This window comes from Pipistrellus hanaki (genome assembly GCF_964339955.1).
Source record: "Pipistrellus hanaki genome assembly, chromosome: 16".
Classification (NCBI taxonomy): Eukaryota; Metazoa; Chordata; class Mammalia; order Chiroptera; family Vespertilionidae; genus Pipistrellus; species Pipistrellus hanaki.
The window spans coordinates 13784796-13797835 of NC_140518.1; the positions used below are offsets into that span (position 1 = coordinate 13784796).

The 13040-nt window shown below is 51.9% G+C and overlaps 1 protein-coding gene across 1 annotated transcript; it reads right to left on the reverse strand.

The window, feature by feature from the left end:
* Nucleotides 1-1203: 1203 nt before the first annotated feature.
* Nucleotides 1204-3379, reverse strand: ARL4D (ARF like GTPase 4D). The gene is made up of 2 exons (XM_084861803.1): nt 3269-3379; nt 1204-2474 (listed from the first exon to the last, which is right to left on the reverse strand). The coding sequence occupies exon 2, from the start codon at nt 2371-2373 to the stop codon at nt 1771-1773; it is 603 nt and encodes a 200-aa protein (XP_084717929.1). The 5' UTR covers nt 2374-2474; nt 3269-3379; the 3' UTR covers nt 1204-1770.
* Between the last annotated feature and the right edge of the window lie 9661 nt (nt 3380-13040).

Consider the following 13040-nt stretch of genomic DNA (forward strand, 5'->3'; position numbering starts at 1 on the left):
CCTTAGGAAGGCTCCTGGGGGGGGGGGGGGAGGGGGATAGGGTTGCCAGCACCTTCTCTCCCACTCCAGGTCCTTTTGTCTGATTCTGGAGCAGGGGCCTGCTGTGGAGACCCCATGCACGCACCACGGTTGGGAGTGTGACTGTGGGGCTGGGGGCTGGAGAGAACCGTGCTGGATTTTCCCTCGCTTTTCTCACCTGTTAGGAGGTTCTGATTGTGCTGTTGTCCCAGACACAGCTGGCCCTCATGCAGGGCAAAGGCACTCAGGCCTCACACTGGTAGCATTTTAGTCTTCCTATCTCTGCCCACATTCGTGGCCTCCCCCCACCTCTCCCGGAGGCTCAGGGGTCGGTGCCCAGCAGTCCTCTCACCCAGCGGGCACGAACAGCCCCGCCCCTGGGAATAGCTACCAGCCCCAGAGCTGGGACACTAATGGTTTAGTCAGAGCCGGGCTGGCTCCATCCAGCCCGGGCTTCCCGGCTTCTGCCGCTACTGCAGCTGGCGGTGAGCACCGTCAGCAGGTTGAGCACCCTGAGGTGGCTTTGGGCCAGGCAGGAATTCCTTTCCATTCTCATGGCACCCCCCCCAGTGCGGGGGAGGGGGATAAGGGAGGGAAACCAGACCGGCCTGAATGCTGGGGAGAGGGGAGAAGGGGACAGAAAGGCTCTCTGAGGATTCACCTAAAGAGACCTCAGGATGTGTTCCCAAGGGGAATAATCTGGGAACAGTTAAATCTTCAAGACCAGATGGTATCAGGGACAAGTAAGAGCCACAGGATGAGGGTAGGGGAACAAGAGAAAGAAGAAGGAACCCCCCCCCCCCCCCCCCCGCACCACCACCACCACCACCACCACCAAAAAAAAAAAAAAAAAAATCCCTGCAAGTCTGGCCATCTTACCACTTCCTTAAAATAAATACAGTAACCAGACAAGGAGAACTAACTCGAGGTGCCATTTCTCAAGCCTGCGCTAATATGAAGAGATGAAATGATAAAAGTTTATTGGAAATTAAAAAAAAAAAATCCCTGCAGATTAGGCAACAGCTTGGGGAGCAGCTCAACGCTAATTTCTAGGAAAGTGCTTGCTTGGCAAATTCAACTTCAAGGTAAATTATTCTCCCCACCCACCCCCAACCCCCACCCTGCCCCCAAACCCCACCCACATAGAAATGTTGGACTCAGGAGAGGAAAAATGCCAGATAGAGGTACAGTATCATCAGTCTTTAATAACTTACAAATGCTAAAAAAATAGTTACTACAGAGAGCACACATAGCTTATAAAATGGCAGTGGGTCTACAAATGCGGGGAGAGGATCTTGGCACTTCCACACAGACACAAAAATCAAGACCATGATAAGTGGCGTCCCTAGAAACGCAGCGTGGGGGGGGGGGACTCCCAGTTGGGGGAGGGGGAGACAGTACCCCATACCAAACGCCTCCTCCGGGTGGCTTTCCTTTGCCCAAACACACATCTAATTAAAAAGCCAGAGAACAAGGAGAAACGAGGTCGAGGTAGATTTGCAGTCTGTACTGAAGCCTCCTCAGCTCTGCAGCCCCCACATCTCTGGAGGGGAGGCTGGGGGAGACGTGAGCAGACAACCATCTCACATCCCCTCCCCACAGCAGGACGCCCAGCCCGGTGCGGGGCGGGTGCGCCTCAGTCCTTCATTTAGGGGGCGGGGCCTGCACCGCGGGGCTGGGTGAGGGGCCACAGGCTCTGCCCTGCTGTCCGAGTGTAAAGACTCCTCCTGGGGAAGAGGGGGCGGCCTGGGGTCACCGTCTCTTCTTGCTTCCCCGGGCCGCTTTCTTCCTCTTGAGGATCATCTCGTACAGGCGCTCCAGGCCGGGCTGCAGGCCCACCCCGTCCACGGCGCTGCAGGCCTGCACGTGGGTGAGCGTGGCGGCGGCCAGCTCGCGCACCGCCAGCCTCTTCTCCACCTCGGCGGAGCTCAGCGCCCCGGGCTGGTCCTGCTTGTTGGCCAGCACCAGCACAGGCACGCCCTGGTTGTCAGAGGCCCGGCTGATGCGGTGCAGCTCCACCTTCGCCTCCTCCAGCCGCTCGGCCTCGGCGGCGTCCACCACGAACACCAGCCCGTCGGTCCGGCGGGTGTAGGAGCGCCAGAGCGGCCGCAGCTTCTCCTGCCCGCCCACGTCCCACACCTGGAAGGTGATGCCCCGAGACCCTCCCAGGGCCACCCGGATCTTCTCCGTGTTGAAGCCTTTGGTGGGGACGCTCTGGACAAACTCCTTGAACTTGAGCCGGTAGAGGAGGGAGGTCTTTCCAGCCGAGTCCAGCCCGATGACCACGACGTGCAGGGCCTGGAAATGGGGCAGGAAGGAGGGGGTGGGCGCCATCTCCGTCAGGTGGTTCCCCATGGCGAGCTCCAGCGGAGGGGCGGGTGGGTTTGGGGCTCACGGGAGAGGCGCAGAGGTGGTGGCCTTGCAATCGCAGGCTCCGGAGGCCGCAGCTGGGCTATCTACACAAGGAAAGGTCAGGAGAGAAGACAGGAGAAGAGGTTCAACAAACGCGAAAGGTGCAACTCCTTGATCTTTTTCCTGAATCAGCTTCCTGGTTAAAATCCCCCTTTTTTCTTTTTTTTCTTAAGCAGCTGCAGGTGCAACAAAGCCGCTCCCCTCTCCCTGGGGCGCTAACAAGGGCGATGAGACCTGGATAAAGCCCAGGTCCCGGGACACTGAGGGGGGGAGGGAGGGAGAGCCTGGATCCAGCGCCTCTTGGTTCGCTAGTGCCGCAACCCCTACTCCCGGGCGGTGATCCTCGCGGGAAGGGGCAGGTCGGACAGCGCCCGCACACTAAGGGTTAGGGTGCCGCCGAAGCCGGTTTTGCTCAGTGGATAGAGCGCCTGCCTGCGGACTGAAGGGTCCCGGGTTCGATTCCGGTCAAGGGCAGGTACCTTGGTTGCGGGCACATCCCCAGTAGGGGGTGTGCAGGAGGCAGCTGGTCTATGTCTCTCTCTCATCGATGTTTCTAGCTCTATCTCTCTCCCTTCCTCTCTATAAAAAAATCAATAAAATGTATTTTTAATAAAATAAAAAAAGAGGGTGCCGGCGCTGAGACGGGAGTTGGAGGCCCGCTCCCCCCTGCCCTCCACGACCCGGGGCGGCTGACAGCGACCCCCTCCTTACACGGGGACCCCATCCCCAACGCCCCGCGACACCCTGTGCCAGCCTCGCTCGGATCGCTGACTCCGGCTCCCCGGGGCCCGCGTCCCGGCCGCCAGCAGAACCAGCACGGCCCGTCCAGCCCCTTTACCTCCGTCCACGGCTCTCCGCGGCGACCCTCCGGGGCGGCCACCGAACTGCCACGCTGACTGCCCGCCCGCTCCGCGCGCCCGCACTGCCCCGCGGCCCCCGGGACGCGCCCTTAAAGCCCGTCGTGACGTCACGCAACGCGCGCCAATCAGCGGCCCCGCGGCGCGGAGTGGGCGTGGAAAACGCGCGCTGCAGCCCCGCCCGCACAGGGACGGGTGTCCGCTCCATCCGCGGCCGTTTTAATTGATCTTTTCTCCCATAGTCTGCTATCTGCTATCGAACTCGGGAGCACGCAGGGATAGGTGGTGGGAGGGGCAAAGGGGACGCCGAGCGGCAGCCTTGAACTCGTGAGAAGTGAAGAGTTTACTAATAATACCGCATCCCCCTCCCCAGGCCGTTTCCACACACACGGAAAACCCCTCCACCAGGTTATTTATTCTTCAGGGCTGCTGACGAGTCTTCCTCCTTTGCCTTTCCGAAGTCAATATTCAAACCTCTCTGAACCTAGGACCCCATAAAAGTCTAAATCCATTCCCCTTCTCCAGTCTCACGACAGCCCTAGGGGCAGGAACTGGTGTTGCTGCATTTTATAGGTGAAGAAAGCTCAAAGGGGTTCAATCGCTGGCCCGAGATCGCACATAGCCAGTAAGAGGCTGAGCAAGGCTCTGTCTGAATCCAGGGCCTGCGCCCTGACCACTGAACTACCCGCCTTCTCTCATAGGGAGGGCCAAGCATCCCCAGCAAAAAAAAAAAAAGCTCTCAATCGCTGGTCTCAGTGCTGGCCAGCAGCAGACCCCGCAAGGGCTGCCCTTGTTCAAATGGACAGACAGGATTCTTATTCATTCCACAGGGCGGGCATTTACTGACCTCGTTCACATTGTGTGCTCTGCATGAGCCAGAGACCATGGCCATACACACAGACGATGTGCAGGCCACAGGACCCGGCCTCAGAGGGCTTACACTCTAGTGAGAGAGACAAGATTGACCACTGACAGGGGTGGGCAAAAAGAGGTTCTACCCAGAGTAACCTTACAGGGTGACCTGATCATAAACTCCAGTTCCTCCTGCCCTGGCTGGTAGCTCGGTGGTGAGAGCCTCAGCCTGCACAACGAAGGGTCTCAAGTTCGATTCCAGGCCAAGGGCAAGTAGCTGGGTAGCAGATTCAAACCCAGACCCAGTCAGGACATGTGTGGGAGGCAGCCAATGGATGTGTCTCTTTCACCTCCCTCTCTCTCTCTCTCTTTCTCTTTCTCTCTCTCTCTTTCCTTCCCTTCCTCCCTCCCTCCCTAGGTTAATACACCTGAGCATCTAGGTTAACAAACCTTTAAAATAAGCTTAACTGGCCGGGACCGGTTTGGCTCAGTGGATAGAGCGTTGGCCTGCGGACTGAAAGGTCCTGGGTTCGATTCCGGTCAGGGGCATGTACCTTGGTTGCGGGCACATCCCCAGTGGTGGGTGTGCAAGAGGCAGCTGATCGATGATTCTCTCTCATCGATGTTTCTAACTCTCTGTCCCTCTTAATTCCTCTCTATGTAAAATCAATAAAATATATTAAAAAAAAATAAGCTTAACTGCCATCAGGAAAGTACATATTCTTGCTATCCTGTATGGTATCCATTTTCAACCTTTTTCATCTCATGATACACATAAACTAATCACTAAAATGCTGCGGCACGCCAAAAAAAAAAAATATTTTTTGCTGATCTGACCAAAAAAAAACCACCAGAATAATTTTGATTCATTCACACCTTTCGGCTATTGTAGAGTGGGCTGCTGTCACTTTTTTATTTGACCATTCTAAGGGAAAGAGGTCAGTGCCCCTGACTAGTCAGATGTTGCATATTTTAAAAATCCTTGTGGCACACCGGAGTGCCGAGGCACACTGGTTGAAAATCGGCCCTGTGATCCAATCCCCGTCTTGGTTTCCCCTACCCTTATCTAATCTTTCTTGCTTCACTGCTTAATTTTAAATGCATAAAACAAACTGCAAAACTGTCATTCTCTGGAGCATTTGAGATCTTGCTTCCCAGCAATTGTCGTTAGTTTGGGCTCAATTAAAGTCTGATAAAAATTCTCCACAAGTTTGAGTGTTTCTTTCGTCAATCACAGGGAGTGCGGGGACGGGACAGGACGGTATATCTTTGTAAATCTTGACGTGTGAAACTGCAGAGAAGGAGAAGGTGTCCAATGAAAGCTTCTGGAGAGGTTTCTAGTTCATTAGTCCTCTGTGAACTAATATAGGACTGATTAGGAGGGGCTCAGGGCTGGGTGGCATCTTACCAGCCATCGCAGACTGGTACTGTAACGTCTGGGCATTCTGAAAGAGGACATGTCACAAAGGGGCAGTGTAACAAAAATGAAAACAGCAAAAGGATGACAGCGATAACAAGGTAAAATGGGAAGAGAGGGGGATCAAAGGGCAATGGAATTATCACTCTAATATCTCCGTTTTTACAAGATGACTGCGTTCTTGCATTTATGACATGCTTCAGTGTTACCCTTTTAAAGGCTATATTTGAGGGGGGAGAGGAAAAGGGGAGGGGCAGTCATTGCCAAACAAGAAGGCCTAGCCCACTCACTCCTCATCCGTTTAGCACCAGCCTGCCTTCCTCCCCTCCCTGCTACAAAGCCAGCCTCTTGGTTACTCCCTCCAAGATGCTGGAAGCCTCCTTGAAGCCCTGAAGAGATTAGTTTATTACACCCCCACTTCATGGGGGTGACAGATGGCTGCAGGGGCTACGGCAGAGGTAGAGCTGCCCCCGGTGAGCTAGGAGAGGGAAAGACAGAGCAGGCCAGGAGGTAGGGGACCACTACCCAGTGAGTGACCTCTGCATGCCAGACTCTGGTCTAGGAACTTTGCATACTTCTCCTTTATTTTTTTTTTAATTTCTTTATTGATGAAGGTATCACATATTTGTCCTCAACCCCCGCATACTTCTTTAAAAAAAATTTTATTTTATTAATTTCAGAGAGAGGAACATCAATGGTGAGAGAGAATCATCAATGGCTGCCTCCTGCACGCCCCCTACTGGGCATGGAGGCAGCCCTGGCATGTGCCTCCTGGTTCGTGGGTCAACACTCAACCACTGAGCGACACAGGCCAGGCACTTTTCCTTTTCTATTTTATATTTTTCAATTAGCAATAATTGTGCCTCAGATAAACCTCTTTGTATTAATAATACTGCCACTGTTCAATGATGAGAGAGAATCATTGATTGGCTGCCTCCTGCACGCCCCCCACCCTCACTAGGGATCAAGCTCACAATCCGGGCATGTGCCCTTGACCAGAATCGAACCCGGGACCCTTCAGTCCACAGGCCGATGCTCTATCCACTGAGCCAAACCAGCTAAGGAATCTTTTAACATTTCTCCAGTATCTCCTGGGCCCAACACCCAAGAAGGAAATTGTCACTTGATTATCTGATAAAGGATGTGAAACTGTCACCCCAGCCTTCACCTTTTGTGTTTGCCAAAGAAGGTGTTGAACAGATGGGAAGGAGAAGCTGGGGCAGGGAGGAGTGAAGGAAGAGGCCCAGCTTTGCAGGGTAACATCAGGTTCTAGGCCTATCCCAGTGAGCATTCCCAACAAGTTCCTTTGGATGGGAACTCCAGTCTCCACCCCAGCACTGGCCTCAGGAAGCCTTCCTCCATGAAGGATCATTTGCTTTCCTGGCATTCCTACCTCGTTTCTCTCCACAAGATCACAGCCCAGGACCTAGTGCACTGGGGGATTCGCTGCAGAAAACATTCAAACACTTACTTTTTGCCCAGATCAGGGGCTGCTCTGTAGCAAACATTCAAACATGTGTACACTGAACATTCATATATGGAGTGCCTGCTACACGCAAGGCACCGCTCCACTCTAGGCTCTGAGTGGACAGCCCCGAGTGAGTCGGGTAAAGACCTGCCCTCAAGGAGTGCCCAGCATAGTGGGGAGTGGGGAGAGCCAGGCAATGAGTAAAGAAGCTAACTTCAGATGGTGACACCTGCTGTCACGGAAAATAAAGCAGACGCATGTGCTGGGGAGTGATGGGGGAAGGGGACGAGTTCATACAGGGGATTCTCAGGAAGGAACCAAGGTTTAAGTGACAAGGAGCCAAGTGAGCATTCTAGACAGGACCGACTACCTGGGACCTACTACTGCCCCCTATTGGTCCCACCTTTCCCCCCCCATCACATTGTACCTGCTGTGTCTCTGCTTTTCCTCAGAGCTTCTCCCTCACAGACTGAGCCCTGAGCTCAGGAGCTGGTTCTTCTCACCCAGAGCTCAGTAGCACCCAGCACCATGCCTGGCACACTAGGCAGTCAGGAATTTAGGAATGTTTAGGAATGCATGAGGGAATGATTTACCTGTGGGAACCAAACATCTCCCCCCCCCCCCTGGGGGGTCCGTAAGCCCTCGGGAGTTCTGTTGATACTGAGTTGAACATTCTTGGCAAGGTCTGAGAAGTATTGAACTCATAGGTCTTTACTGAGTGTGGGGGGGGACCTTCTTGGAGCAAAACAGAGGCTAGGGGCGGGGATGACACTGGAGAGAGAGGCCCGCCTCGAACCCGGGCAGGCTGAAACCCGGGGCTGAGAGTCATCATGAGTTCTGCCCCTCACTAGTAGACCATTGCCTCCCCCCCCCCCCGCCACATCCCCCCCAGGAGCCTGTTTCCTCAGCATGTGATGAGGGGCTTAGACATTCCAGGTCCCTTCCTCATGACAGTCCATGCTGTGGAGGAGGGAAGGGAGGGAATGGATGGAGCTTCCCTAGGAAGTGGCTGAGGACATCCTATTTTTTAATATGTGTTTTTATTGATTTTTAAATTTTTATTCTTTTAGAGAGAGAGAAACATTTATGCGAGAGAGAAACATTTAATTGCCTCCCCAGCCAGGGACTGAACCCAAAACCTGGGTACGTGCCCTGGCCAGGAATCCAACTGGCGACCTTTCAGGCCCTGACGAGGGCCCTGAGAACATCCTTGCCTCTGCAGCACAGCATCCTAAACCAAGTGCTTACATGAACAGGAGAGAGAGGTGCGGTGGGGGAGTGGATTCCAAGGCACAGCTGTTAGCTTCAGAATCACAGACCCGCTTTTTCAAATCCCATGTTTCATCAACAGTAAGACGGAGAAAACACAACCTACCTCTTTTTCGGGGGCGGGAAGGGGATGGCCGTCATAGGTACTCTCCTCCCCTACCAAAGGCCCTTTCAGAGGCAACCCTTCCAAAACCAAGTCCCAGCTCCCAGGAAAGGCTGGAAAGCGGCAGATGCTGCCCCCTGGTGGATATGCTTGTCACTGCCTGACTCCTGAAGAAAAAGAGAGGACTGCCTTAAGGTGTACAGGTTCCTTTGCCTCCTTCTGGAGTCTTCCTTTCAGGCAGGGCCTTTTGTACAGTCTGAGTTGGGAATGGCAACTCTACCCTCTTCAAGTTAGTTAGTTAGTTAGTTAGTTAGTTAGTTAGTTAGTTAGTTTGTTGTGGAGGTGACATCAGATTTGAATGGACATTACCTGAGCAGAAAATCTAATTTCAATCATATTTCTCATACTTTTACTGAGGACCTGGCAGGGAAGGCTGAGGTAGGAGGAGGCTGCAGGGCGGGAAGGCTATGAAGAGCTCAGTTGCAGCCATGCTGCAGTGTTTGTGGGGAGAGATCCACGTGGGGACGGGTGTCCAGCACCCATTTGCATGGGGGGGCCTTGGCTGGAGGAGGGGACTAGAGTGGTAAGAAACAGCCACAAGGAGCCCCGAGAGGGTGAAAATGCCTGCGGAGCAATGGCCTGGGAGTAGGGAGAACCAAGTTAGAGAAATGCAGAGAGATGAGGAAGGGGGAGAGCCGGGCCCACACTCTGAAGGGAACATGCTGACTGGCCAGTTATCCCAGCTGATGGGCACCTCGGAGCTTTCACGACAGGAGCCAGTCCCCGGTGACCTTAACAGCTCGATTAAGTCTTTGGCATTTGAGAGATGTCTCTGCTAAGTCACCAGTGTGGCCTCGCAGAGCTTCCAATAGTGGATACATCAGGACAATCTGGGGGACCTGACAAAACAGATTCCTGGGCCGCGCTTCCAGAATTTCTTTTTTTATTTTTATTTTTTTTAATATTTTATTGATTTTTCACAGAGAGGAAGAGAGAGGGATAGAGAGTTAGAAACATCGATGAGAGAGAATCATCGATCAACTGCCTCTTGCACACCCCCTACTGGGGATGTGCCCGCAACCAAGGTACATGCCCTTGACCGGAATCGAACCCAGGACCCTTCAGTCTGCAGGCCGACGCTCTATTCACTGAGCCAAACCAGTCCCGGCAGCGCTTCCAGAATTTCTGTCCGTCAGTCACCGGTGGAGAATGAGCGTTTCCAACAAGTTCTCAGGTGAGACTGATGCTGCTGGCCCTGGGACCACCAGCGGCTGGGAAGATGAGTTCCAACCTTGACGTTAACAATTCCCAGGGCGCACCTGGGCACGTTACTTCTCGCTCCCAGCCTCAGTCTCTTCATCTGCAAAGTCAGACGATAATACTTATTTCATAGGGTTACTATGAAAATAAAAGAAGTGAAGTACTCAGCAAAGGTCTTGGCACATACAAATCCTCTATACCTCGCAGCTAGTATGATGATGATAATTTACCTCAACCAATAACAAAAATACACTGACCCAGGAAGCCAGGCGTGGAATGGCTTCCTCAGATAACATACGAAGTGACATGTACAAATTGGCCACCCACTGCCCTTCTCACAAAGTGGATGGAAATAAGGATCCATCCGTAATAAAGATATATTGGGTCGGCAACTAAGTAATTGCGGGTTTCACACATATATGGCTTCAGTTGAATTTTTAGGTTTGCAGATGTAGTACAAATGTAAAACACATTTTGTTATTTGATAGTTGGCTATTCAGCTGTTAATCAGTAAAAAAAGTTTTTTGATCTGTTTTGTAGTTTTCGTTTGGCGTTCGTTAAAAAATGGAAAATCAAAAGGAACATTTTCGTCATATTTTGCTTTTTTATTTCCTCAAAGGGAAAAACGCATCGCAAGCTCATAAAAAGTTATGTGCTGTTTATGGTGACGAAGCCTTAAAAGAACGGCAGTGTCAAAATTGGTTTGCCAAATTTCGTTCTGGTGATTTTTCACTCAAAGATGAAAAACGCTCTGGTCGTCCAGTTGAAGTTGATGACGCCCTAATCAAAGCAATAATCAATTCGGACTGTCACAGTACAACACGTGAGATTGCAGAGAAGCTTCATGTATCATATACATGCATTGAAAATCACTTAAAACAACTTGGCTATGTTTTAAAACTCGATACATGGGTTCCTCACGAAATTAAAGAATCACAGTTAACGCAACGCATTAGCAGCTGCGATTTGCTAAAGAAACGTAATGAAAATGATCCATTTTTAAAACGACTGATAACTGGTGATGAAAAATGGGTTGTTTACAACAATATCAAGTGGAAAAGATTATGGAGCAGGCCAGGTGAACCAACTCAAACAACATCAAAAGCTGATATTCATCAAAAGAAGGTTTTGTTATCAGTTTGGTGGGGTTACAAAGGAATTGTCTACTTTGAACTCTTACCACCCAACCAAACGATCAATTCTGATGTCTACATTGAACAACTAACGAAATTAAACAATGCAGTTGAAGAAAAGCGGCCCGAATTGACAAATCGAAAAGGTGTTGTATTCCATCATGACAATGCAAGGCCACACACATCTTTGGTCACTCGGCAAAAATTAATGGAGCTTGGTTGGGATGTTTTGCCACATCCACCATATAGTCCTGACCTTGCACCATCTGATTACTTTTTGTTTCGATCTTTACAAAACTCCTTGAATGGTAAAAATTTCAATAATGATGATGATGTCAAATCGTACCTGATTCAGTTTTTTGCTAATAAAAACCAGAAGTTTTTTGAACGTGGGATTATGATGCTGCCTGAAAGATGGCAAAAGGTCATTGATCAAAATGGGCAATACATTACAGAATAAAGTTATTTAGTTCCATGAAAAAATTGTCTTTGATTTTCTTTAAAAAATCCGCAATTACTTAGCTGCCGACCCAATAAAACCGCTAGCCATGCCGAAACCGGTTTGGCTCAGTGGAGAGAGCATCAGCCTGCGAACTCGAGGGTCCCGGGTTCGATTCCGGTCAAGGGCATGTACCTTGGTTGCGGGCACATCCCTGGTGAGAAGTGTGCAGGAGGCAGCTGATTGATGTTTCTCTCTCATCAGTGTTTCTGACTTTCTACCCCTCTCCCTTCCTCTCTGTAAAAAATCAATAAAATATATTTAATAAATAATAAAAATAAAACCGCCAGCCAGGAGCACAGGGTCCCTTAACCCCTAGCGAGGAAGAGGAAACCTGAGGACTTTGGGAAGTCAGCCTCAGTTTCTTCAGACGCAAAATTGGAAAAATAACGCCTTGCATTGTTGAAATAACTGTACGGATTTGCTGGCACACCAATGGGCACTCAGTTATGGCGAGTAAGTTTTAAAGCCAAGTTCTTAGTTGAGTCTAACTAGTTTTTTGTGATGTTTTTGTTGTTGTTTGGGGGAAAGGGTGTTGTGTTTTTTGGGTTTTTTTTCCATTCTTTTCCTTGAGTCTAACTACTTTTATGGATCCAGTCTAGCTGGCCATGAAACTTGCTCTCCAACACAAAAACTCTTGCTTTAGCCCTGAGATCCAGAGCACATTGGGAGTGAGGGGAGTGTGGGCGAGGCACCGAAAAAAGTCAAGTCAGATCTAAGCCTGAATCTCAGTTTGTTATGTGTTTTGAAACTTTATTTGCTCTTTTCCAAATCACTTCATACCATTATTATTATTTAATTTTTTATTATTATTTTTTTTTGCAATTTCTTCCTCAGTACTTCAACTGTCCTTTGGTTCTTTTATTTTTCCCTATCGTGGATGCCATGCTCTTTGGAAGCTTAAGACCAAGTTAATGTTCCTTTAGGCTTCCTCCACGTGACTAGGAGTCCACTCTGAATAAGAATTCTATGGGAGGCGGGGGGAAGGGGCATCAGGATTCCAGAGATGCTCAGGTGGGGCACGACCACAGAAAAGTCGGGGACCACCGTCCCAGAGGGAAGGGCTAACCGGGGGAGAAGACAAGTTTCCTCGTGTTTGGCTCTGACCGGCATTCTGTATACCGGCCTCGTCTCACCGTTCCTGACAACTACGCGGGCTGCTGTCTCCCCTCGCTCTGTACAGATGGCACGTGGAAGGCCGGGGGCTCAGCAAGGAGGCCGGGCCGAGTGCCAGGTCACGGGGTCACCGAGGGGCGCGGGCAAGGGCCCAGGTCCTCCGCGCCCACGCTCTTGGCCGCGGGGCCGGACGGCCGGGTCCCCGTCTCCACACACACGCGCGGGGCCCGCGCTCGTCTGGACTGAACCAAGGCGGCCTCCGGAGGGAGCTCCGCTTCCGCGCCCTCGGTCCCGCAAGGCGGGCGCCAAGGCTCCACTTCCCCCCTTCTCGCTCGTCTGGGGACACCGAGGCTGGGAGGTGAAGGCTCTTGGCCAAGGGGCCCGCCGACAGGGTAGGGCGGGTCCCGGCAGAGCTCTTTCCGGGGAGGGAGGGAGGCAGCCGTCGCAGGGCCGGAGGGCCGGGAGCAGCTTTGTTCTCCGCAGCCCCTGCCAGGCGACCCGGACGGGCGCTTCTCGGCCGGTGGAGTCCCGGGCCTGGACCGAGCCAGCCCCGGGGGGACCCGCTCGTCTTCCCAGCCACGAGCCGACGGCTTCCCTCGGAACTAGGGCCCCTCTGCTTCAACCCCCGTCACCCGA

Excerpts from the sequence above, each read along its gene's own strand:
- ARL4D (XM_084861803.1), bottom strand. The coding sequence starts at position 2,373 with ATGGGGAACCACCTGACGGAGATGGCGCCCACCCCCTCCTTCCTGCCC.